This window comes from Panthera tigris, chromosome A1 (assembly GCF_018350195.1).
Source record: "Panthera tigris isolate Pti1 chromosome A1, P.tigris_Pti1_mat1.1, whole genome shotgun sequence".
NCBI classification, from domain to species: domain Eukaryota; kingdom Metazoa; phylum Chordata; class Mammalia; order Carnivora; family Felidae; genus Panthera; species Panthera tigris.
In genome coordinates this window covers 195,227,839-195,254,265 of record NC_056660.1, presented here as the reverse complement: position 1 = coordinate 195,254,265, position 26,427 = coordinate 195,227,839, and the positions used below count along the sequence as shown (strand labels likewise).

General features: G+C 53.0%; 1 protein-coding gene across 4 annotated transcripts in view; it reads left to right on the top strand.

The window, feature by feature from the left end:
• The window catches only part of NDST1 (N-deacetylase and N-sulfotransferase 1), a 62,966-nt gene that overhangs the window by 22,640 nt on the left and 13,899 nt on the right, over positions 1-26,427 (top strand). For all 4 annotated transcript variants that reach the window (XM_042994260.1, XM_042994269.1, XM_042994265.1 and 1 more), the window contains exons 2-9: positions 7,952-8,850; positions 15,176-15,670; positions 18,554-18,641; positions 19,811-19,965; positions 20,641-20,826; positions 22,701-22,829; positions 23,655-23,837; positions 25,191-25,287. In XM_042994260.1, coding sequence (XP_042850194.1) covers positions 8,338-8,850; positions 15,176-15,670; positions 18,554-18,641; positions 19,811-19,965; positions 20,641-20,826; positions 22,701-22,829; positions 23,655-23,837; positions 25,191-25,287 — 1,846 coding nt within the window. In that variant the 5' untranslated portion in view covers positions 7,952-8,337. The remainder of the gene's footprint in view (positions 1-7,951; positions 8,851-15,175; positions 15,671-18,553; positions 18,642-19,810; positions 19,966-20,640; positions 20,827-22,700; positions 22,830-23,654; positions 23,838-25,190; positions 25,288-26,427) is intronic.

The window sequence follows — 26,427 nt, the reverse complement described above, 5'->3', positions numbered from 1 at the left end:
TGGGAGTGAACCAGCAGGGAATGCTTTGTTTGCTTGTTGATTGATGGCTGATTTGTGGGTCTTCCTCCAAGACAGATCGTGAGAGGCTGCTTTTGATGTTAAAACACGCATAAAATGGATGAAAACAAAGACAGACAGAGCACCATTCAAAGGGACCAGAGAATAGGATGTCCAGAGCGGTAGAGTGTGGTAGCCGTCCCGGGCGAACACAGGGGACCCGTGTTGCTGACAGCTGAGGATCACAGGCTCTGGAGCTGGTGGCCTGTGCGAGATCCTTGTCACCCACTCGTTAGCTCCGTGGGCTGGGGCAAGTCGCACGCCCCCTCTGGGCCTCACTGTCCTCATCTGTAAAATGAGGGGAAGGTAGGTCACAGTGCTGCGGTAAGGGTTAAATGAGCATGTCATACCGGCATGTTGTGTCCAATAAATGAGTTCCTAGCATTGATGCATTTGGCTCGGATCCCCAAAGGGGAAGGTAATTGGCAAGGGCACATCTGTCTTGAGCACCTACTGTGGGTAGGAGACCACGTCTGCTTTGGAGAGCTTTTGGTGAGGTTGGGGGACCAGTGTTCCAGTCCCGAGAGGCCCTGGCATCTGGCGGCACGCATCCAGCGCTGCATGATGGGACACAGAGCAGGAGAGCTCATCTAGGACTTTGAAAGCCACAGCTGGTCTTGGAGGAGGATGGGCAGGCTTTTAGTGGACAAGAAAATGGGTCAAGGTAGGTGGGCGTGGGGGCAGGGGATCCTTTGCTCGCTCTCTCTCTCTCTCTCTCTCTCTCTCGGGATCTCAGTGTCCCCATGTGCTCACCGCGGGGTGGACTCCACACTGCAGCCCCGAGGCTCTGAGCCAGACTGCCGACAGTCCCTTGGTGGCGGCCCCGGACTCCGGACTCTGGGGTGACTGATGGGCAGCGGCTGGGCCCTCGGCCAGGCGGCACTGCGGGCCTGTGGGGGATGGGGTGTGCAGCGAATTCCAGCAGAGGAAGGGATTTGCTTCTGGTTCGGCCTCCCAGGGGTGTAATTGGGCTGGAGAAACTCCTGCACAGCTGGGAAGCAAATGTGGAGGATTTTCTGTGCTGCACTGTGCGTGGTGGGTGGGGCAGGCTGAGGCCGGGTGGCTGGTGGAGCTGGGCGGCTTCGGGGTGTGGCCGGGTGGTGGGTGGTGGGTGTGATTGTGCTGGGGGTGGGACAGGCCGGGAGGGGCTGGGTCAGCTGTGGGGAGTGGCCCTGGGATTGCCTGTGGGGCTGCCACTGCCCAGGCCTGCAGCCAGCCCTCCTCCCCCAGGCCCGGGTGCCCATTCATATACTTCTGAGGCTGTTTGCGGGGCTCTTCCTGCACCTCCTTCAGCTCCCCACCCCGTACTTGTGCCTGTGGCCCAGATGGCTGTGACGACACCATTTGAACGTGTCGGCACCGTGTGAGTTTGCCCGTGCGTCTATATGCATAGGAGTATGGGGCATCTGGGGAGGGTGTCAGGAATGACCCAGGCGGGAAATAAAAGCTGGGCTAGGTGAGCACCCGGGGCTGCAGGGACCTTCCTGCATTTTACCCTGCAGCAGCTTCACACCAGAAACCTAAAACCTTGGGGTTTGGTAAAGCCTACTTCCCAGTGCCCAGGGCCATTCTCGGTGCCTAGTGGTGCTCTGTAAGTACAACGAGGGGACAGGGGATGGGCCATCTGCTGTGCCCCACTTCCAATGTCCTCCCAAACCTGACGCCGTTTCTTCTCCTTCTGGATCCACTGTGAATTTGGTAGGTGGCCCTGGGCCAGTTGCTTCCTGAGCCTCAGTTTCCAAATCTGTTAAATGGCTAATCATTTTACCAGCCTGTATCGCCATGTGCCGGGCCCTGCGCTGTTTTGCACACGTCATCTCTTTTAGTCTGGGCAGCAGCCCTGCGAATATATAAAGCCTGTTTTACACTTGGGGAAACCAAGACTCAGAGAGGTTGAGGGATTTGCTCAAAGATCACAAGGCTAGTAAATAATGGACGCAAGATTCAAGCTCAGGCAGGCTGGCTCTAGTCTAAGCCCTTAACTGTAATGCTAGCAGCTGGTGCATGGCCACCTCACAGAATGACATGTGCCGCCCTTCACAGGAGGTCTGCTGCACACAGTAGGCGCCAGGTAAACGTGAGGGCTGGGTCATTAGGTGTGCTTCACCATGAAAGGCACAGGACGCTCAGCCTCCGAGAGTTCTTGGTCCTACTCCTGGTGTTGACCTGCCCATCCAGGGCAGAGACGGACCCTCTCCCCAGTCCTGATTCTAAACACCTTGGTTTCTGGAAGGCCCTTGGCCTTTGCCTCCTTTCTCTCCAGGTCCGACACAGGATTGTGGGGGAACCAGAGCATTTTGGAGTAAGGGGGGGTGGGTGGGGTAGGGAGTGACTTTCAACTCCAGAGCAGTGGCCACAGTTACCGTGGTATTTCCCGAAAGTGCAGCGTTGCCATGGTATCTCCATGACAACCAGAGCATCTCATTCATTATCCCCAGCACCTTGGCAGGGAGAGCTGGGTCTGGGGCTGAGAGAGCACAGTGGGAGCCTGGCTAAGAGCTAGAGGCCTCAGTGGCCGAGGCCCCCACCTGCTCTCCCCATCCCAGCTAACATGTCCCTGCAGGCTCTGGAGCCACCTCTGTCTCCTGGGGTCTGGCTTCAAATTTCAGCTCTGCCACGGACTAGCTGTGTGATTTTGAGCAAGTGACTTAACCTCTCTGAGCCTCATTTCCCTCAACTGTAAATGTAAATAATGACAGTAGTTTAAGGCTTAAATGAGATATGGCATGTAAAAGTGCTAAACACAGTACCAGCCAGGCTTGTGGTAAACGTTTGAAATGTGGTAGCAGTGAAAATAACAACGGCGATAATTATAATGGTATCATTGTTGTTATTATTTTTATTATAGAAGCCCCTGGGTTTCATGGAGGAATGAAAGGCCAAATTTTTGAAGTTAGGGAGGAAACCCATTTGAGTCAAGATTTAGTGGTTTCCTATGTGACTGCGGCAAGTCATTTCACTTTGAAGCCTCAGTCTCCTTATCTGTACATTAGGAGTAATAACAGGTCATTATGAGTCATTCATATCTTGAGTATTCAATTAGAACCTAGGCCTGGGGAGAGTGGTGGGGGCTTCCCTGCCCTTTGGGGCACCCAGGCATGTGGGGAAGGAGAAGGAATGAAATTAGTATTTGTGGAGGGCCTATGCGCCGGGTGTCAGGAAGGGCCTCTGCCCCTGCAGAGGTCAGTCAGTCCTGCTCCTGCCCCGGGTTCTGGAGCCTACAGGGTGCAGAGTTGTGTATAGAAATACCTGGAGTCTCCTCTGCATGGACCTCACACTCAGGTGCACCCAGGGACTGGGCAGGAAGCCAAATGAAGGAAGGAGGTCGACTATGGGACTGTGTTAACTGGAGAATGCATACCTCAGCTGATGGTGGCCTCTGGGGGTACGTGCCCAGTGTCAGCCAAACGTGCTCTTTTTATTTTTATTATTTAAGTATTCATTCATTCATTCATTCATTTATAGAGGGTGCAAGTGAGCGAGGGGCAGAGAGAATCCCTGGAGGGGCAAAGAGAGAGAGATGCAGGGAGAGAGAGACAGACAGACAGAAGCAGGACTCACCCAAAGCAGAGCTCGTGCTCACCTGATGTGGGACTTGAACTCACCAACCATGAGATCATGACCTGAGCGGAAGTCAGATGCTTAATGACAGCCACCCAGGTCCCCTGAACATGCCCCCCCTTTTTTTTTTAAGTTTATTTATTTACTTTTGAGAGAGAGAGAGAGAGAGAGAGAGAGAGAGAGAGAGAGAACAGGTGGGAGAGGGGCAGAGAGGGAGGGAGACAGAATCCGAAGCAGGTTCCAGGCTCTGACCTGTCTGAGCCGAAGTTGGACACTTAACTGACTGAGCCATCTAGGTGCCCCTGGACATGTTCTTTTTAAAGAGAAGTTAGAAGTCCTAACTTTTATGTGAAGTCTCGTGATGTTAAAATGTTGATAACTGATCTCAAATTTAAGTAAAAAGCTGTGCAAGCCAAAGAATGCACATTTGCATCCTGTCTTGGCCCGAGGGTCCTGGTTTTCCTGTACGGCACTATGGAGGGGGATGGGGCCCGTGAAAGTCTGAGGAATGGGGCTTGGGAGCAGGAAAGGGGGTGGTGGATAGGGATGACTTAAGAGAAGTGATGACATTGGAACCGGGGTCTTGAAGGATGAGTAAGTGTCCCAAGGGGGAGGGGGAGGCATTCCAGCAATGGGAACTTCATTAGCAAAGGCCTAGATGCATGACCAAGATTGGTGACTGGTTGGGCGAGGCTGGAGTTTAGGAAAACTGCTGGTGATGTCCGCAAGACCCAAGCAGGCCCTGGGCAGCAGGGGGAGCATTGAGGCCTCAGCCCCCAGCTGTCCTGAAGGACTTGGTGGCTCCAAGGGGATTAGAAGCCCCCTAGTTCTCCATCCCTTGAGCCACAGGGGCTCTGGAATGCAGGTGGGTGTGGAAGGTTTTGAATGGCTGGTGCCAGGCCTTTGAGAAGGTTGCAGTGGGGGACAGTGCTGGAGGCCCCTCTCGCCAGTATGGTGGTGGCTGGCACTTGGCTCATGAAGCATCTAGCCCTCTGCCCACCCCCACCCCAGAGTATTTGGCCTCTCTGGGGACAGGGGCTGGTTGGCCCCCTCTCTTTCTCTCTTTGCCCTCTCCTGGGCCTGGGCTTTGCCATGCCTTCTCTCTGGCCTCCTGGCCTCTGACCATCTGGCCCCTGCTCATCCATCTGGCTCGAGGGAAAAGCCAGGGCCTCTGAAAATGGGGGTTTGGGATTCCGAGGACTGGCTGTCAGAGACTGGAGAGAGAGCATTGGAGCTGGCTTGTTCAGGCTTTGTGGGCTCAGTTATACCCACACTGTGCCTACATTGAGGAAGCAACTGGAGTGATTGGTAAGAGCGGCTGACCCTTATTCAGTGCCGTGTGCCAGGCGTGGTCTCTGTGCTTTCAGTGTATCGATTTCTGTAATTTTCACAACCATGAGAGCGTGTTAAACTTTGCTGTTTTACAGATTAGGAAAGTGGGGGCACGGAGAAGCTAAATAACTTGCCTGAGATCACACAGCTGCTGGGCGACTGAGCTTGGGTGTGAATGAAGCTCCAGTCTGCGTGTAACCATGAGGCTTTCTTAACATAGGACTTCAGGTCCAGGGACAGGTTTGGGGACATGGGGTCTGGACTCCTTGAAACTGTTACAAGATTTTTCAGCAGCTATGCATATTTTTTATGGGAAAATGTTGTCAGATTCCTACAGGGGTCTTTGACCCCTAGATGCCTGAGACTGTTGCTTGCATCGTTAACATGTACGCTGAAAGTCTGTTAACGCAATAGACCAAGGGCCATTGACCACAGCACCTAGGCCTGCAGGGGAAGTGTGGTTGGGTGGCTGGAGTGGGCAGGTGTCCCCAGGCGTGGCAGGCAGGCAGGGCATCATCCAGGCAGCTGTACCTCCCCACCCACTGTGCTGGCCCCAAGCCAAGAGGTGGGGCTAGCTGTGGCCACAGGGCAGAGAGCTGCCCTTATCAGTGGGAAAAGGGACGCAGTTGCAACCTGGAAATAAATATGACTGTCACCCCAGCCCTCCAGCCTCCGCCCAGGAGACCTGTTCCTTCTTGCCCTGCTCTCAGCTGGAATTGCAAGGAGTCCCTGGAAAGCTTTGCACAGTCCCTTATCTCCAAGTGGAGGCATGTGTTTCTCCCCATTCCTACCCCTGGTCAACTGAACTTGTTCTTCTGGTCAGTTCAGGAACCACTTCTTCCAGGAAGCCTTCCTTGATCCTCCCCCTCTGCTTCAAGGGGCGTTAGGTGTCCCTGAGTTCTCTCAAACACCCTTCCCCCACTATTACCCTCGTCCCCCTGCATTGTAGGAACCTATTTTCTTGGCTGCCTTGGGTTCCCCGTGGTGCTGACATATAGTAGGGACTGGGACTGAATTAAAGAATGAATATCAGAGGTGGAAGAGCCCCCAGAGAACGTCTGGCCCAAGCTCCTCTCTAACAGGCAGGAAGCCCAGAGAGGGGTTAGGGTATACTCTGGGTCACACAGCATGTGATTGGCAGAACTGGGAGCAACACTGGTGGCCTAGACATGTCCTCATTTCATAGTCCTGCCTCTTGCTTATGATCACTTTATTTATTTATTTATTTATTTATTTATTTATTTATTTATGAGTGTGTGAGAGGGGGGAGGGGCAGAGGGAGAGGGAGAAAGAATCTCAAGCAGCATGCAGCCCCACATGGCACTCGACTCCACAACCCTGGGATCATGACCTGAGCCAAAATCAAGAGTCCATCACTCAACCGACCACCCAGGCGCCCCTGAGCACATATTTTAAAAACATTTGTTTTCTGGGGCACCTGTGTGGCTCAGTTGGTTAAATGTCCAACTTTGACTCAGGTCATGATCTCACGGTTTGCGAGTGTGAGCCCTGCTTCGGGATCTGTGCTGCCAGCTCAGAGCCTGGAGCCTGCTTCAGATTCTGTGTCTCCCTCTCTCTCTGCCCCATCCCCGCTCATGCTCTGTCTCTCTGTCTCTCTGTCTCTGTCTCTCTCTCAAAAATAAACATTAAAAATTTTTTTAAAAATAAAACCATTTGTTTTCTTATTTTCACAAAAATAGTAAGTGATTATTATAAAAAAAATTAGGAAACAGAGAAGAAAATAAAAATCATTCAGAGATAATCCTTGTTAACATTTTGGCTTTTTGTTTGTTTGTATGGATTTAGTACCAGTTTCTGGCTTATGCATAACAATTTTCAACAGAAATAAGACCATGCATAGTGTTTTACAAGTGTTTTCTGCTTTAACAACATATGTGGTAACTATATTTCTACGTCAGTAAATGTCTTTCTTCCACATATTGTAAATGTTGTAAGTGGCTGCCTGGGCTTCTATCTAATGCTTGCACTGTAATTGCTAAGGGCAATCCCCTATTGTTGGACATTTGCTATTGTAAATAGCACTGGGATTTGTCTTCTTGTGGGGAAATCATTACACACTTCTGAAATTACAACCTCTAGGATAAGTTCCTAGAGGTGCAGTTGTCTGGTCTCTGGTATGCTGGACCCACCCTCAGGGCACCGTGTAGTCTTGGGCCTGGGAGGGATTTTTAAGATCTTCACCCCTTAGGGCAGGTCTAAGGCTTACATTCACTCCCTGGCTGTGTCCGCTGAGACCCTCACACCTTCTGTCTCTGTCCCATCCCCATCTCTCTCCTCCTAGCTTTCAGTAGCTGCTTCCACTATGTTTAAGGGAGCCTGGAAGGCCGTGGTATAGGGGCTGCTGTTTAGGATGAGGAAATTGGGGCCTTAGTGTACCGGGTGTGGGTGTGTGGTCTTCATTTACTCTGCAGTGAGATTAATACAGGTGGAGGCTCTGGGCGGGGGATGGGGCTGAGGGGGACCCAGGAACCCCAAGTTCTGGCTGCCTGATAAGGCTGCTAGGCCCATTCAGACAGAGAAATGGGTGGGGAAGCACTGTGTGGGTGATGATGCGGTGTTCAGCCATGATTCAGAACCCCACCTCTGGCTCCCAGGCCTTGCACATGTTTGTTTCACTCTGTGCTTCCTGCATCTGGAGTTTGCTAGCTCTAGTGTTGGGCTCGTGCAATTCTAATAAATAGCAACCGCCCTTGTGGACACCATATGCTTGGTATTGCTCTGAGTGATTTATGTGCATTATGCACATTAGGATTAGGGACCTAATCCCTGAGCCTCTTGTGAGGCAGGTACTATTGTCAACCCTGTTTCACAAAGAGGAAAACTGAGGCCGAGAGAGAGCTTGTGTGAAATCATAGAGCCGGGTTAGGCAGCAGCACTTGAGTTGGACCTACCTAGGTCAGGTCCTGTGTGTCCACAGTCAGCGGACGCCCAAAGCCCACACTCGGCCTTCTCACCTCTGGCTCTCCTCTCCTCTCCACAGCCTTGGCCGCGTGGGCCCCACTGAGCGAGCGGCATGTGGCACCCCCGGGCCTGCCCTGCGTCCTTCGGCCAGCTGCCCAGCCCCCCCAGGAGGCCCTGACGCCCTGGGGGCACTTCTGCTGTGCACAGGACCACGTGGGGGTTTGCCATGGTGACATAAAGGCGCGCGGAGGAAGGAAGGAGCGCAACCAGCCTGCGGACTGTGCCCCTGGCTGGGAGGAAGGGCCGGGGGCCCGGATCCCCCACTCCTGCTGCCCACTGAGGGCTGCGCTTGCTAAGTGACTGTGAATTTGTTGGTCAGTGGACGACTCTGCTCTCTCCTCCTGCGTGGGGCCTGGGGGTGGCCGGGGCAGAGGGGCCTCCGGAGGCCGAGGTCTGGGGGCCAGGATGCCCGCCCTGGCGCGCCTCCGCAGGCTGTGTCGGCACGTGTCCCCGCAGGCTGTCCTTTTCCTGCTGTTCATCTTCTGCCTGTTCAGCGTTTTTGTCTCAGCCTACTACCTGTATGGCTGGAAGCGGGGCCTGGAGCCCTCGGCAGACGCCCCTGAGCCTGACTGTGGGGACCCGCCCCCTGTGGCCCCCAGCCGCCTGCTGCCACTCAAGCCCATACAGGCGGCCGCCCCCTCCCGCACGGACCCACTGGTGCTGGTGTTTGTGGAGAGCCTCTACTCCCAGCTGGGCCAGGAGGTCGTGGCCATCCTGGAGTCCAGCCGCTTCAAGTACCGCACGGAGATCGCACCGGGCAAGGGTGATATGCCCACGCTCACCGACAAGGGCCGCGGCCGCTTCGCCCTCATCATTTATGAGAACATCCTCAAGTACGTCAACCTGGACGCCTGGAACCGGGAGCTGCTGGACAAGTACTGTGTGGCCTACGGTGTGGGCATCATCGGCTTCTTCAAGGTACGCAGGGGCTGGGGTCCCCAAGCATTAGCAGCGCTGGCTGAGTTTGAATCCCATTTCTATGCTCCATAGCTGAGTGTCTGACTTTTCCTATCTGTAAAACGGGTATAATGGTAGCCCCTACCTCCTAGGATGGTCACGAAGGGTAAGTGGGTGAGTACATGTAAAGCACTTGGAGCACATAGTACCTGGTGTCTAATAAATGCTTTTTAAGTATTAGCTTTTATTAGGAGCACATGGCAGGGGGATTGCCTGACTCGCACGGGGACCTGGCACACAGTAGGCACTTGCTTAAAGGAAGCCTCGGGAATGGGTGTGAGGTAGGAGAGACTAGGTCCTTTGAACGTCATGGCAGTCCTTCCAAGGCATGGGGTATGTCCTCACTTTGCAGATGGGCAAACCGAGGCTCAGGAGGATTATGTGTCTGAGGCTAGGTAACCTATAAGTGGAAGAGCCAGGATTTGAATGCAGTCTTAGACACTCTGGGCTCTGGATCCTGTACTCTTTCCTCTTGCCTGTGGTGGGCTGTGGCATTTTATGCGCCTCCGGAACAGGGCCATTTTGCATTGGGGGAAAGAGGAGAAAGAAATCCCAGTGGGCAGGTGCACCACTCTGGGCTCTGCGGGGCACCGAGAATGACTGCTGGGATCAGAGTCCTTGCTGAATGTGCCATGGAGAAGCTGTCTGTGGGGAGGAGGAAGTTGGGAACAGCTGGATGGGGGGATCTAGGGGCTCTGGCTAGAGAACTCTCCTCTTCAAGATGGGTGGTAGGGACCCTAGGGAGGTACGTGGGGACATTTATCTCTTTAGTCAGGAAATTTTTACAAAGCACTCACTGTGTGTCCAGATCCTTTGCTAGGCACTGGGGACATAATGGTGATCAGAGTGTGCAGAGTCCCTCATTGCTGTCACTGAGCTGACATTTCAGTGCAGTGGGGTGGGGTGGGTGGCAGACAACGAACAAGTAAACAAGTGGCAGGTGGTGACAAGTACAGGAAGGAATAAAGCCAGGAAAGGGCATAGGGGGTGAGGGGTATGGGCAGTTGATGCTGTTTTGGATGGAATGGCCAAGAAGGTTGTCTTTGACGAAGTACTGGAAGGAAGTGAGGCAAGGAGCCACATAGCTCTCTGTGCAGAGGGCCTTCCAGACAGAGGTGACAGGTCCTGAAGCAGGTTCTTGCTTGGTGTGAGCTGGGAGAGGAGCAGGAGTGGGTCAGAAATGGCCCATAGCCGCTGACGGGTGCCCATATGTCCCCAGGCACTCGTGGCCACCCATGTGCACTGGGCCCTGTGCTCGGGGTAGGGAGGAGCCTGACCCAGGGGAGGGGTTCCCCCGGTGTGTCCTTTCATGCACTAATGCAGCAGGATGCTCTGCCACTAAAAAAGGTTTTGTGGGCCAAGAAATTGAAGGCCCTTAGAAGTCCTGCAGTAGAACAACCTGGTGAGATTTGTTCCCCAGCTGGCTTGATCACAAAGCCCTTTATTTCAAAGAGCAGCCTCTAGGAAACGCTGGCCTGGTTTATGGCTTTACAGTGGCATAACCTCAGGCTCCCTTCATTGTCTGATTTTTCTTTTCCCCTGGACTCTTCCATTCCCTGCCATGAACTTCATTAAGTTTGATTCAGAGCCCCAGGGCTGGAAAACATCTCGATGGCTGACATTTATTGAGTGCTCACCCAGAACCATGCCCTGTCCATGTGCTTTATGTGAATGAACTCATATAACACTCATCAAACGATCCTCTAAGGCGGGTGGATAGCATCCTGATTTAAGAGAAAAGGCAACTGAGGCAAAGAGGGGTGAAGAAATGTGACTACCCTCATCTCTCTAATAAGTACAGATCGAGGATTTGAGCCCAGGCAGTCTGACTGTAGAGGCTTTAGTCTTAACCACACTGTGATGGGTCCAGGGCCCCAAATGCCATTTATGTAGTAGAAATTACATCAGTGCACAGAACTCCCACAGTCTCTGGGGACCAGGCAGTGAGCACAGTTGGTGTGCCAGTGCTTGGATGCTGTCTAACCCCAGTTCTTTGCTGCACAGAAGGTGAACATGAGGCCCCGGGGAGCAGGGACACGCCCACATTCTTACTGTGGGGTCACTGGAAAGTCCAGTCTTCATGTTCTTCCTACCATGTTGTGTAAGACAAGACCCCTGCTTGGTCTCAGGTAGAGGCCTGGGACTTTCTGCTCAAATGGAGCCCTCTGGTGGTCAGGTTCCATCTTTTGGCTCTTTCCACAGTACAAGTGGGTTTGCATTGGGTTTGCAAACCCAGAGGGTTTGTGGACCCGCGGTCTGGAGACTCCCCCTTTCTAATTCCCACTGGTGCTGGATTCCCAGGTCCGTGTAAGAGTAGGAGCTGGAAAGTCCAGACCCTGCTTCAAATCTTTCTGTCACTTTTAAGCAGAGCGACCTCAGGCAGGATATTCAAGCCGTCTGTAAAGCGGGACCTATCACGGCACCCGCGTCACTGGGCCATGTCGAAGATGACAGCGGGTGGCACCGTCTGCCACCCAGTAAGTGGCAGCTGCTGTGCCTTGTCATCTCCTTGTTCAACAAGCACAGCTGGTGGGCACCTTTGTCTGTCTTGTGGCTCTGACTTGTGCTCCTAGGAGATCCTTGAGGATGGGAGCCCTGGTTCCTGCCATTGTCATAGCTCAACCTCATGACTCCAGGGGCCCTGGGGCTGACCACATCCCGGCAGAGGATTGACAAGGGCTACCCAGCCTCTTTTATCGCACACCTACTATGTGCCACACTGACCCCATTGCTTTGCCGGCTATACCGTGTGCAATTCTCACAACCACCCTGTGAAGGAGGCACTTCATTTTCAGGTAAGAAACAGGCTCAGCAGGTGAAATGCCTGCCTGAAGTAACAGAGCGAAGTAAGTCAGGGCCAAGATTGACAACCACACTCATGCCTTCCCACCCAGCCACAGGTGAGTATGTCAGAGCAAACAGACCGACAGATGTGAGGACCGGAGACGTGCAGAAGTGGTACCTCGGGAACCTTGGGCGTCCCAAAGTTATCCAGCTAGTTACCATCAGAGTCTGACTCCCAGGTCAGGGCCCTTCCTCCCTCTACCTGGATGACTCCACTGGAGGATTTGGTGTCTCCTGAGCGGGTCCTCAGTGCTGAGGAACAAGAGGGGTTCCCCTCTGGTGGGCGGAGGCCTACAGTATGGGCCAGTCCCTGTGATGCCGAGGCTCGCTCTCCATTCCTTTCATTGCCCACTGGGGTGGACGATCAGCAACTTGGCTTTCTCGCTTCCTCGATGTCTCCCAGCTGGGCAGCTGGCTGAGCTGCCAGCGCCTGGCTATCAGCTCAGGAACGGGGCTTTGAAATGGGATCCCCCAGTGCCTGTGGTCCAGTGTGGCCTCCCAGGCCACAGCAGGTGACGGATAGCGCCTGAAATGTCACCGGGCCCCACTGCCTTTGCTCCCACATGGCCCAAGTAGTTTGGCCAGTGCTGGCTCAGGGGTCCTGGGGACCTGGGGCTGGGCGGAGTGGCCTATCAGGATGGGACTCTGCGTTGGGTCTCAGCACTCCAGGTTGGCTCAGGACAGGGTGTGGGCAGGTACTCCTGGTATGTGGAGAATTGAATGCAGGTCCTTTATCGCATTTTTCAAGGCCAGAACCTTGCAGAGCCTTTGTGGGAATTAGAAAAAAGCACTTCTGCATGGTGGATATTAGCAAAAGAAACCCTCAGGGGAGAGGCAGCTCCACCTGGGGCACGGGCTCAGTCCTCAGCTGAATATCCCTGTACAGTGCTCCCCTGGCCAGCGCTCCTGGGTGGTCTTCCCTATGGCTCTACCTTCCTCTCTAGCCTCGTTTGGTGCCCCTTTGCTTTGCCCCACCCACCCCACTCATTCTCCACACAGCAGCCAGATGGATCTTTTTAAAATGCAAATTGAAACCTGTCATCCCTCTGTTCGAAACCCTTTGATAGAGTCTTTGATGGCTTCCGCTGCCGCTTCCAGCCTCCTGGGTCCTCAGATCTGGCCCCAGCTAACCTTCCTGTCTCATTGCCTCCTCTCCCTCTTGATCACCCTGCTGGCCTCTTGCTCTTCCTTGAGTCCTCTCCTTCCTCAGGGCCTTTGCACTTGCTGTTCTTTGAATGTAGCCCCAGTTTTCCCGCTGGTTGATACTTACTCATTCTTTTTTTTTTTTTTTAATTTTTTTTTTTAATGTTTTATTTATTTTTGAGACAGGGAGAGACAGAGCATGAACAGGGGAGGGTCAGAGAGAGGGAGACACAGGATCTGAAACAGGCTCCAGGCTCTGAGCTGTCAGCACAGAGCCCGACGCAGGGCTCGAACTCACGGACTGAGAGATCATGACCTGAGCTAAAGTCGGCCGCTTAATCGACTGAGCCACCCAGGTGCCCCAAAGTTACTCATTCTTTAAACCTCGGTTCAAAAGTCCCTTCTCTGGGAAGTCTTCCTTGAGCCAGCTGACTGTGGCCAGTTACGGACTCTTCCAGAACTATGAACTTCTATGTAGGATGTGCCACACTGAAGCTTTATCCTTACTTCTGCGATTTTGGTTGCTGTCTCTCTTCCCTGCTTGACCTGAAGGTTCGTGAGGGCGAAGAGCCATGCCTGTTTTTCCTCACTGTATCCCTCACTTAACATAGTGCCTGGCACACTGAACAGTTATGGAATGAACAAATGAAACCCACACTGAAAAACTGTCATGTGCCAGGTACTAGGGATCTGTCTGTTCCTTTTTATTCTATTTACTCGTTTATTAAAGTTTATTTTCAGAGAGACAGAGTGAGAGCAGCGGAGGGGCAGAGAAAGAGGGAGAATCTCAAGCAGGCTGCACACTGTCGGCACAGAGCCTGGCACGGGCCTCGAACTCACGAACCGTGAGGTCAAGACCTGAGCCAAAATCAAGAGCTGTACACCTAACCAGCTGAGCCACCCAGGCGCCCCTCCTTTTTATTCTTTTTAAAAACCCAATTAACTCCTCAAGCACGTGTTTGCTCTCACTGGGTATTAAGCCTTGTTTTGGGCACCAGGGATCCAAAGGTGGAAGTAATGTAGCTCCTGCCTTTGAGAGGGCAGGCTGGTGAGACAGAGACCCTAAACAGATAATGCAACAGCCAAGGTGAAAGTGCTGCAGATGAGGCTCTAACCTGGTTCCAGGGAGGCCAGTGCAAAGAGGGCATTTGCACTGGGTTTTGAAGGATGAACAGGAGTTCGTCTGGCCAAGAATACCGAATGGAACTGGCACAGGGACAAGAACGAACTGTACCATGTGCAGAAGCAGGTGGCTGGAAAGGGGAGGGATGGCGTGTGAGTCTTGGGAAGAGGAGAGGGGGTGCCGTGGGTACTGTCTGCAGATCCCAGGCAGCTGGGCAGCACCAGGCCCTGGGAAAAGAAGCTGGACTCCTGTGAAGGGGGGGCCTCGGGTGCTAGGTGCATACGGAGGGTTGGGAACGCTATGGGGCAGAGTGTCTTTGCGCCTGCACCCCCAGCAGACGCCTCCTCTTTGGTCTCGTCTACATTGGCAATCCAAGATTTCTCCTGAGTGAAGGATTGTGTGGCACAAGCCAGTTTGGAAACCCCAGGCAGAGGAACCTGGTGGCCAGTTGTGTGTGGGCTCCAGGGGCAGATCATCTGGCTGGGTCATTGTGACAACTCCTGCCCCTGTGTGACTGAGGGCAGCACCCCCTCGAAGCCTCAGTGTCCCCACCCATGAAGTGGGATAATAAAGCCTCCCGAGGCTGGTATGAGGACTGAGTGAGCAATTGGTGATGCTGCTGGCCCCGTCCCGAGCACTTTGCCAGAATCATCCTCGACCACTCCATGAGGTACTCACCGCTGCTGGCCACACTTCACAGCAGAGGACACGGAGGCACAAAGAGGTTACCTAACTTGCCCGCGGCCAGGCCGTCTGGTGGCAGAGTCTGGGCTCTCGACTGCTAGACTTCTCTCTGTGTGATTTTGCCCAAGTTACATAGACCCTCTGGACCTTAGTCTCCTCATCTGTAAGATGCAAACGACAGCGACCCCTCCGTCGTGGGGTCACTATGAGGATTAATAGCACCTGCCTACCAAGTGCATGAACTGGATTCCTGGCTTTGGTGAGCACATCCTGCGTGTTAGCCAGTATATTATCGTGATGGGTGGGGCTGGGTTTGCATAGCTCGGTTAGCACAGGGCCAGGGATAGGCTAAGGCCTCCATGGATGTTAGAGAATACTGTTGACGCTACTGTTATCTGTCCCCGCCTGAGATCCCGCAGGCCCTTGGGGCTTCTGGATCTGACGGCTCTGCTCCCCCTCTCTCCCCCTGCCCCCCCCCCGCCCCCCCCACAGGCCAACGAGAACAGCCTGCTGAGTGCGCAGCTCAAAGGTTTCCCCCTGTTCCTGCACTCCAACCTGGGCCTGAAGGACTGCAGCATCAACCCCAAGTCCCCGCTGCTCTATGTGACACGGCCCAGCGAGGTGGAGAAGGGCGTGCTGCCCGGCGAGGACTGGACCGTGTTCCAGTCCAACCACTCCACCTACGAGCCTGTGCTGCTGGCCAAGACGCGCTCCTCCGAGTCCATCCCGCACCTGGGCGCGGACGCCGGCCTGCACGCCGCTCTGCATGCCACCGTGGTCCAGGACCTGGGCCTCCATGACGGCATCCAGCGTGTGCTGTTTGGCAACAACCTCAACTTCTGGCTGCACAAGCTCGTCTTTGTCGACGCCGTGGCCTTCCTCACCGGCAAGCGCCTCTCCCTGCCTCTGGACCGCTACATCCTGGTGGACATCGACGACATCTTTGTGGGCAAGGAGGGCACACGCATGAAGGTGGAGGACGTGAAGGTATGCCCGGGGGTGCCAGACACGTAGGGCAGGGCCTCGCCGCCTTCAGACCTTGGGATGCCCCAGCATGATGTCGCCGTCTCTGTCTCCCCCCAGTGCTGTTGATCCCCCTCCCTCGGCCAGCTGGTTTTATTAATTGTTTTACTGGACGAAAGTGTCCCTGAAAATTATATCGAAGCATGGGGCAGAGAGGAATTTTGCATCTGGGGTGTGGAACTCAGAAATGCGCCTGTGGAGGGAGAGACCCGGTCACTGAAGCACTGGGCTGGGAGCTGGGCAGGGTTGCTTCTCTGCCTTTGAATCCAGACCTGATTTTTCACTCTCAGAAATGTTGATGTCAGTACGAGAGCTTCCATGAAACTTTTCAAACAAGAATTAGAGCTTGAATCATACACAAGGCATAGTTTAACTGAGGTCTGTATAAATAGTGGAATGCATGTGTTTATTTCAAAAAGTGTTTACCAAACAAAACTGTATGTAAAAGCATTTTGCAAGCCATGAAATTTTACACACATGCATCACTACTAAAGAGAAGCCTCCAAATCAAGACCATTAAGCTAGCTTTAAAATGCAGTTTCCATCCACTCTCTATTTTACTCAGAGTTCTTTGCAAAGGAAACGATCCCTAGTGTAAATGGGGAAATCAGTGCCGGTTGCCATAAATAGAGGGCAAGCACAACAGTAGAGCCAAGGAAAACAAAACCAGGGGATTAAATTCTACCGAGATACTGCTGCCTGCTGACCCGGTCCTCCTTTACGAGATTAGCACCAAACCCAGACTTCCCTTTGATGTTAGGACTGCAAAAGACACTGCTCAGAGGAGTGCTTTCCTTCCACATGAGTCCGCATGTGGGCGCTGTGTTCCCTGTCATCCTGCAGTCACCGCTGGGGTCGATCAGGGGCCTGGGGGGAAGGCCGAGGGAGCATTGGTCCTCCTGCCTGGGTCAGAGGCAAACGCTCTTCTCTTCCTTACACCTCCAGAGGAGAAGAACCCAGCGAATGGTGTTGGGGAGCTGGTGCTGTCTGGGGAATCAAGATCAATTTGACCCTAAATTGACTGGCACACCTGGGCAGCCCTGACTGGCATCTGGGCCCCGGTGGTGAACTGATAAGAGGGGTGGATGGGAGGTTGTCAGGCTGTTTCCTGGCACCCCCGGGGGGTTCACGGAGGGGCATGTGCAGACAGGCCAGGCTCTCAGAGCCTTTCTGGCTCCCATCTCGTGGGACAGGGCAGTCTTTGATCTGCTTTGCACATTTGCTTCTGAGATATCACTTCTTCAAGGGCGGTCCTGTTGAAAGAAAGTGTTAAGATGATTCCTGTTGAGCCTTCCAGCTCTGAGGTTTCATGCGATGCCATAACCCACTTCCAACAGAGTAGATCGTGTGGTTTTCTACTTAGGATGCCCTTCTACTCTCTCCTGGTATAACCATAGTCTTGGCTGCCTGTCCAGGGGAGTTCCTGGGACTGGTTCAGGGTTGATCCCTTGAGGATACCAGGCTACCAGGCTCGCTGTGTCACCCATGAGCCCTGAGTGGCCCTACTTGGTTCTCACTTTCCCCATTTTTACAGTGAGAGGGATGATAGCAGTTTGGAGCTATTTCTGTTGAAGAATACTAAGAGAGACACCCTCTTCTGTGGGCTCGGCTCAGTGTGGACTGCAAAGTGCTTCGCCAGCCAGGGTCCCATTTGCCTTAAACATCCTTGTGAGTCTGAAAAGGCAGAGGTTTTCTCCCTCCCCGGTCCCTTAATCCCAAGCACAGGCTACAACTAAGCCTTTCTTTTAGAGACATGAATGTCGCCTCATGAACTTGTACTGGCTGTGCAGTGCAATTTAAATGATACCAACAGCAGCTGCTTATTCAGGGTTTGGCAAGTGCCAAGCTCTGTGCTTAGCTCTCTCTGTGTATTGCCTCCTCTGATCCTCATAGCAGCCCTGTGACGTGGGTATTATTGTAAGTCGCATTTTACAGAGGAGGGCACTAAGGCTCAGAGAGGTGAAGTCACTTGCCCAAGGCCGCACAGCAAGAGCGGGCACATCCATCAGGTAGTGCATGGCCTTGGAGGATGCCAATGGTGGCCCCCGAAGGGCCAGGACTTCCAGTTTGCAAAGTATCCTGACAGCAGGCACTTGTGGGTTTCTTAACAGCCTTGTGCATTGTGCAGGGTGGGGACCTTCGGAGTCCTGACTCCAGAGTACAAGCGTGTGTTTGTTCCCCAGCGTCAGCTTCCCTTCATTGACTTGCCAAGTGTGGGGTGTGCCATGCATGGGGACATGGCATTGCTGGGTACACAGTACATCTTTGGAAAAGTCATGATGCTGTGACATCAGCCTTGCATTTACTGAGAGAAATCCTCCACGTTTGACAGGCAAAAATAGGAGGCTCACGGTGGCAGTGACCACAGACCCGGCGATGCCACTACTTTACGTTACTTACCAGAACGTCTAGCAGTTTTACACGCAGTACGTCACTTAGTCATCCCAAGAGCCCCATCAGGAAGATATTATTGTCTCCATTTCACACTGGGGGAAACTGAGGCCTGGAGCAGTTACACAGTTTTCTCAAGGACACAGAACAGAGCCAGGCTAGAGTCACGTCTTCTCTCGCCAGCAGCCCGGTGGCCCGGCACAGGGCTGGCTTTGTGGCTGTGGGACCCCACACTCAGAAGGGGCCTGTACAAGGTCAATGCTCTGCTATTGCCTTCTGGATATTTTAAATAATTTTGGAGCAAGAATCCCACATTTTGATTTTTTTTTTTTTGCTGGGCCCTCCAAATTTTGCATCCGGTCCTGCAACAGCAGGATCTTTCTGGGCTATCAGGGGGAAGAAGAGAGAACTCCTGGCTTGCCCCTCACCTGCTCCTTCCTCCCCTGCCTGTCCTAGGCCCTGTTTGATACGCAGAATGAACTACGCACGCACATCCCAAACTTCACCTTCAACCTGGGCTACTCAGGGAAATTCTTCCACACAGGTAAGTGGGCCTGGCTCTGCCCCCACAAGCAACTTCCAGGGGCCCTCAGTATCTATGTCCTTGGAGTGCAGCAGGTGGCTGGCATGCCCACATTGGGGCCACATTTGACCCCTGTGCCCCCCACCCCCATCCAGCAGCCCACAGAGCAGTCACAGCCCCAGGCAGAGGGCATTTGGGGGCAACAATAATACAATAGCCCCCACTCATCCCTCCCTGCCCCTCAGGCTGTGCAGTCTTTTGGGGACATCTTCTCCCTCTTCTCTCCCCCTTACCTCCGTCTTTTAAAATTATTTGTCCTATGGCTGCTTAAAAAAGTAATTGGTTGAATTTTAAGAACATTACAGAAATATGTAGTACACAAAGTGAGAATGTCCTATAATTGTGCCCACCCCAAAGATGGCCTTTGGCATTTTATTTTCAAGTCTTAAGTGTTGAGGTTGAGGGTGTAGGTTGCCTGATTCATGCCTTCCCTCTTCTTTTGGGCTTCCCCCAGTTCCTCAAACGCTGACCTTCTGGGCTGGGCAAGAGAGAAAGACCCCTGAGATGTCTTCTGCAGTACATATTTTCTATAGCTGCCTTCTGCTTGGGCAGAAGCAATGTGGACAGTCTCTCTTGAATTCTAGGAAAAACCCTAATACTCCACAGTTCTGGGGGGCAGGGGGCAGGGGGAGTGTGCAACAGGGTCCCAAAACCAAATAGGGTTGTCTGTATGCATTTTTCGTATTCTCAGCCCTCAACATATCAGAGGTAGTCGTAGCAATATGCATGAGGTGGGATTAGACATCCTGTACATGTTTAAAGAGCTCCGATCATTAAGTAAAAGGCAAATGCCAAATGGCCCACTAGGAAAACAGGATCAGAGCAGGCATGTCAGAGCTAGGAGAAACCATCATGATCATTGCCTGTGAACCATGGATTGCACACATGGGGCCCAAGGGCGCCGAGAGGAGAAGGACTTGGCCAAAGTCATGCACTGAGTGAAGTCTACACTCTAGAATGCAGGGCCCTGGACTGGGGCTCTGTCTGCTCCCATGCTGTAGCTCAGGTAACTCTCCCAAGCAGCCCTCTTGGGTGGGCTTGGACTGCGTACGCCCATCTGCGTGCACCAGCTCGGGCTGGAGAACCTCATGGGGGTGGGCCGGGCCGAGCTGCCTGTGCTCTGACTCTAGGTACTGATGCCGAGGACGCTGGGGACGATTTGCTGCTGTCGTATGTGAAGGAGTTCTGGTGGTTCCCCCACATGTGGAGTCACATGCAGCCCCACCTTTTCCACAACCAGTCGGTGCTGGCCGAGCAGATGGCCCTGAACAAGAAGTTCGCTGTCGTGAGTAAGATTCCCTACAGGGCGGAGCTGGGTGGGCTAGGGGCTGGGCTGGGGGTCTGGACTGCTGGCCTCTCACTGCTTGCACAGTTCCGTCTGACAGCATTTTATTAGTATCTTTATAGCCACTGTCTTTCTGAAGCCTCACAGAGACCCCAAGAGGTGGTTCTTGATATTCTCACTTTTAGATTAGAAACCGATGCTCAGGGAGGCCACATACCAGCTAGGAGGAGGTCCCATCAGGACTTGAACCCAGGCCTGTTTGTTTCCTGAGCCCAAGCTCTTCAGGCCAGAGTGGAAGGCTCAGGAAAGCTGGAGCTGGTGCTCAGGGAAGAGGGAACAAGGCCCAGGTACGGGCTTAGCCTGGGCCCACCAGCCAGTCAGAGGCCAAGACTGGCAGGAAATGCATTTGGCCTTGCTCCTCACTCCTGGGAGCTGGAGGGCAAGAACTCTGGGCTGAGAGTTAAGGGTCCCAGCTTGGTCAGTCCTTCACTCTGAGACTCTGGGCACATCCCTTTCCTCCCTGAGCCTCAGCTTTCCCATCTGTACTTGAAAGGCTTGGACCCACTACCCTGCCGTTCTAGCCTCTGATTGCTCTCTCCCATTCTAGAAAGGGAAAATAAGACCCAGTGGGGAAGGAACCCCATGCTCACCCTGCCTTGGCCCTCCTCCCCCCAGGAGCATGGCATCCCCACGGACATGGGCTATGCCGTGGCGCCCCACCACTCGGGTGTGTACCCTGTGCACGTGCAGCTGTACGAGGCCTGGAAGCAGGTGTGGAGTATCCGCGTGACCAGCACGGAGGAGTACCCCCACCTGAAGCCGGCCCGCTACCGCCGTGGCTTCATCCACAACGGCATCATGGTGAGTGGGCCCCCGGCGGCCCGTGGGGCAGGTGCACACGCGTTGTCTGGGGAAGCGTGGCTTCGGTGCGCTGGTTAGGGGTTTCAGGCCAGGTTCTGCTGCCCCCTCTGGTAGCCAAGGCTCTCGATCCCAGGGAAGGTAGGCTGCCAGTCTGGCCTTTCGTGAGCTCCTTCTTAGCTTTTGTGATAGGGGATCAGGGGATGAACATTTTTAAAAAGGACCTCTGGTAAGGACTGGGAACAGGCCTCTCTCATTCGTTTGCTCATTTTTTAAAAAAATTTTTTTAAATGTTTGTTTATTCTTGAGACAGAGAGAGACATAGCATGAACGGGGAGGGTCAGAGAGAGAGGGAGACACAGAATCTGAAGCAGGCTCCGGGCTCCGAGCTGTCAGCACAGAGCCCGACGCGGGGTTCGAACTCACAGACCGCGAGATCATGACCTGAGCTGAAGTCAGACGCTTAACCGACTGAGCCACCCAGGCGCCCCTCATTCGTTTGCTCATTTAAACATTTTTCATGAACTCTTCTGTCTCTGTCCCTTTTCTAGGCACTGGGGATGCAGAAGTGTACAAAGCCAACAAAAGTCCCTGCCCTTGTAGACCTGACATTCTAGTGGCAGGAGGTAGACAGTGTGCTCATAAGTGTGTAACATGGGTAATGTATGGTCAGATGGTGATGGGGCCATGGAGAAGAGTCAAGCAGGGAAGAGAGATAGGGAGTGCCAGAGGAGAGGAGAAGCTAATTGAAATAAAGTGACTAGGGAGGGCCCTCCTAGGAGTGAGCCATGCTGCCATATGAAGAAAAGCATTCAAGGGAGAGAAAAACGTGCAAAGGCCCTGGGGTGGCTTGTGCTGGGTGTATTTGAGGACCAACTAGGAGGCCAGTATGGCTGGAGGGGAGCAAGTGAGGGGGAGATAAGGTCGGAGAGGTGATGGGCCCGATTGTGTAGGGTCACATAAGGCCATTGGATAGACATTAGCTTTTTTTCTGAGATGGGAAGGTTTGCATGGGGCGCTGTTATGATCAGACTCCTGTTTTAAAAAGATTTCCATTGTTCTGGTCCCTGTGAGTTTCAGAGACTTCAGGGGACAAAGTGGAAAGCAGGGAGACACTTGGGGACCACTGCAGTCTTCCAGATGAGATAGTGGTGGCTCGGACCAGGGTGCAAAGTCAGGATGCAATCAGATTCTGGACTTATTTGGAAAGTCAGAGCAACAGGATCTGCTAATGGGTTGGATGTAAGATGTGGGAGGGAGAGATGCGTCAAGGATGACTCCGGGGTTTTTGGCCCTAGACGCTGGAAAGCTGAATTGTCAACAGTCCAAATGGGGCATATGTGGGAAGGCCAGATTCATGCTTCCATCTGTCCGTCCGTTTATCCATCCATCCATCCATCCATCCATCCATCCATCCATCCACTGACCTCTGGATACCAGGCATTCATATTTTCTCTGGGGATGAGGTGGTGACCACCTGACAGGCGAGTTTCCTCCTCTCTTGGAGTCCAGTTTCATGAGAGGAGACAGAGACTCGGCAGTGAAACCAGTGCGGGGCTGGGCGCACTCCCAGGCAGGTTCTAGTGCTCTTGAGGGGGTTGCAGGTGTGACCGGAAGGGGACCCTCTCTGGACAGACGTTCTCACTCGCCTGTCTCCGTTACTTTTGGGTCTGCTCATTTTGTTAACGGAGAATAGCATGAAGTGTGTAAAATGGCACAGGCCCGTGGCCTTTGGGGGAGAAGACCCCCAAGAGTGGGGGCTGTGTGGTCACACAAGAGGCTGCCTTTTACGAGGAGACACCTGGCCGTTCTCCTGAGGAAGGGTCCTCTGCCATCCGTGCCTGGAGATGCCATAGCTCTCCCCTTCCCCATCCCAGGTCCTCCCGCGGCAGACCTGCGGCCTCTTCACGCACACCATCTTCTACAATGAGTACCCTGGTGGCTCCAGCGAGCTGGACAAGATCATCAACGGGGGCGAGCTCTTTCTCACCGTGCTCCTCAATCCTGTGAGTGCTCCGTAGCCCTTGGCTGGTGGTGAGGGGAGCGGCTGCCGGATGGCGTGTCTGCCACCGAGGCTGGCTTTCCTGGGCCTCGAGAGGAGGGGGTGGAAGCAGGTATGAGGGTCAGGAGTCGGGAAACCCACTCTGCGGCCCTGGCTCTGTCCCTGCTCTGCTGCATGACCTTGGGAAGGCAATCCGAGTTGTCTTTTTTTTTTTTTTTCCCTTTCATAATCTTGTGCTTCGAGGCAGTAGTGTTAGAATTTTTGTCTACGTTCTCCTTCCAGTCTTTGTATGTATAAATACACGAATGTTGTATATTAATATACATAGTCAATCATGAATTTACAAACTACGTATGTGTGTAATACACACGTAAAATACATACGTAAAATATGATACATATATTTTGAACTGTTCACCTGAACTTTCTGGCCCTCTCTTTCCTTACCTATAAAATGGAAATAACCATCCGTGCTTTAATACTGTTCAGTAGATGTTAAGTGGTAGTTGTATTCGGCTTTACGGGGTAACTGAGTACTCCTTGTTTTCCATGAACACTCCACAAAAAAATATAAAAGAACACCCAGTGACTGCGCAGTAGGTCAGCTTCCCGTTTCAGGGTTATAGAAGTTGGTGGTCAGTCAGACCTGGATTCACCTGGTTGTGCCTCAGCCAAGGTCACACGGCGAGTTTCTTAATGGCGCCAGTACACCTCGGACTGGTCGCAGCTTCGGTCTGCGAGCCGCAGCAAGACGGGAAGAGTCAGAAGTGGGGTGGAGGTGCCTCAGGTGCTGACCAGCCCCGCCTCCCACCTCCCCTCCCCTGGAGCAGATCAGCATTTTCATGACGCACCTGTCCAACTATGGCAATGACCGCCTGGGCCTGTACACCTTCAAGCACCTGGTGCGCTTCCTGCACTCCTGGACCAACCTCCGGCTGCAGACGCTGCCCCCCGTGCAGCTGGCACAGAAGTACTTCCAGATCTTCTCCGAGGAGAAGGACCCGCTCTGGCAGGTGGGTGGGGTGTTGGCCCAGGTGTCCTGTCGCAGAGACGGAATGCCCGCCACTCACAGGCACGCACTCCAGACACGGGCTTGGCCCCCACACCCTCGTACTCTCTCTCAAGTGCCAACTCAGGCGCACACTTGCTCACCAGCACGGGCACACTTGCTTGCTCTCACGCACACGCGTGTACACACCTCGCACACAGACCCACATGCATGCACACTCATGCACACCTTCTGAAAAAGCATTACAAAACTGTAAAGGAACACAGTGTAGATCAAGTGGGGGTCAAAGCAACTGCCTGACCTAGTTAAGGTTTTTTTTTTGTTTTTTTTTTTTAATTTTTTTTTTTAAACGTTTTATTTATTTTTGAGACAGGGAGAGGTAGAGCATGAACAGGGGAGGGTCAGAGAGAGGGAGACACAGAATCTGAAATAGGCTCCAGGCTCTGAGCTGTCAGCACAGAGCCCGAACCGGGGCTTGAACTCACGGACCGCGAGATCATAACCTGAGCCGAAGTCAGCTGCTTAACCGACTGAGCCACCCAGGTGCCCCCTTTTTTTTTTTTTTTTTTAACATTTTACTTTTAAGTAATCTCCACACCCAATATGGGGCTTAAACTCAAAACCCTGAGATCAAGAGTCACATGCTCTATCAAATGAGGCAAGCAGGTGCCCCGTGTCCTGCTTAGACTCTTAGATAGTCCTTTATGCCCCTTCTCATGCTCATAGGCTCTGTACCACAGGAAAGGGGACTGATGGGAAGGTTTTGGGGGGGCAGCTCTTGGGGACGTAGGCCGCTGGGGGTTGTGAAAATCCAGACACAGAAGCTAAGCTGGAATTGATGGCGGTCTCATAGTTCAGACCAGAGGTCAACAAACCATGACTCATGGGCCAAATCTGGCCTGAAGTCTGTTTTTGTAAATAAAGTTTTATTGAAATCCATCTACACCCATTCTCGTAAGTACTGCCTATGGCTGCTTTCATGCTGCAGCAACAGAGTTGAGTAGTTGTGACAGAGACCAGATAGTACTCAAGGTTAAAATAGTTACTAACCACTTACCAATAGATTTACTAAACTCTGTAGAAAAAGTTTGCTGACCCCTGGTTCAGACACAGCTCATCCAGTTAAATTCAATAAGTGCTCATGAGCTCCTGCTACGTGCCCTGCACTGGGCTGAACTAGGGCTAACCGGAAGTGGTCCCTGCCTGCTCGCAGCTCAGTGTCCTGAGCTGGGGATGTGACAAGGACACGTGTAGTTACTCTACCTGGCAGCACTGTGACAGCCACATATCCATGTGCAAGGAGAGTCCATTCATTGGGTTTGGAGCCCCCCTAACATTCCTTCCACTGTTTTTTTAGGACCCCTGTGAGGATAAACGCCACAAAGACATCTGGTCCAAGGAGAAGACATGTGACCGCTTCCCAAAGCTCCTCATCATTGGCCCCCAGAAAACAGGCAAGTTTCTCTCCTCTTGGCCGGTGTCCCCCACTGCCTGCTATCTCAGCCACAGATTTTGGGGGACCGCCGTGCCCTGAGTCCACTCCCAAGTCATCTTCCCCCTCTTTCCCAGGAAGTGGGAGTGAAGTTGGGATGAACACGAACTGCCTGTCAGTATGGAAGTGGGGAGGGGGTGGAGGATGGGCGTGGAATTTTCCTACCTGTCCCGAACCACCGCCTCAGGGAGCTCTCTCTGCGTCTTCCTCGGAGCCTCTGAGTCTAGGCAGAGAAGCCCAGATCAGCTGTTCTGCAAATTTGAGCAATGGCAGGAAAAACCGGTTCAGTACAAAGAGGACTGGAATCAATTAGTCATGTCTGCCAGAGGCGCAAGAGGGAGAAGCAGTGTATGGTTGCTAAGTCTTTGCCAACAAACACACTCTGAGGCATGAATAGGCCCTCCCATGTTATAGATCAAAACACCTGAGGCTCAGGGAAGCTAAGTGACCCCCCCTCCCCCGACACATTCACTTAGGAAATGACCGATTCAAGTCTTGAATCCTTATCTCTATGACCCCTGAAGCTTCTACTCTTAACTAAACTAAACCCTATAGTCTCCTTCTCTTTCAAGATGTCTCCTCCTAGTGTATAAACCATATAGACTCACACACAGGAAAGGAATGAGTTCTCTGAAGGAGGGAGTAGGTCCTGTACAGTCAAGTGGGCAAGAGAGTATGAGTGAGGGAAGGGCACCCAGAAGAAAAGGCATTTGAGCCAAATTTCTTAGCCCTTCAAGAACTTCTTCACATCAACACATTGCAGGGTCTGGAGCTCCCTTTACTCTGCGCTCCTCCCGAGTGTCAGAGGATAGAGCCCAGAACTGGAAACCATCTAGTTCTGGGATTATGGGAAGACACTAATGGATTGGGCATGGCTGCTGGAGTACAGGGGTTGGAAGGATTCTGAGGCCAAGTTCCTGTTTAGTGTTTAGAAGGCCGTGATGGATTACTGATGTCTACAGTGGATGCAGGAGTTGGGATACCCACATGCATGCCTTGTATTTGCCATCCTGGGTTTCATAAAATCCTTTGATCATATAGATGAAGAAATTAAGCCCAGAGAAGGAAAGGGACTTTCCCGGGATCTCCCAGTGAGGCACGG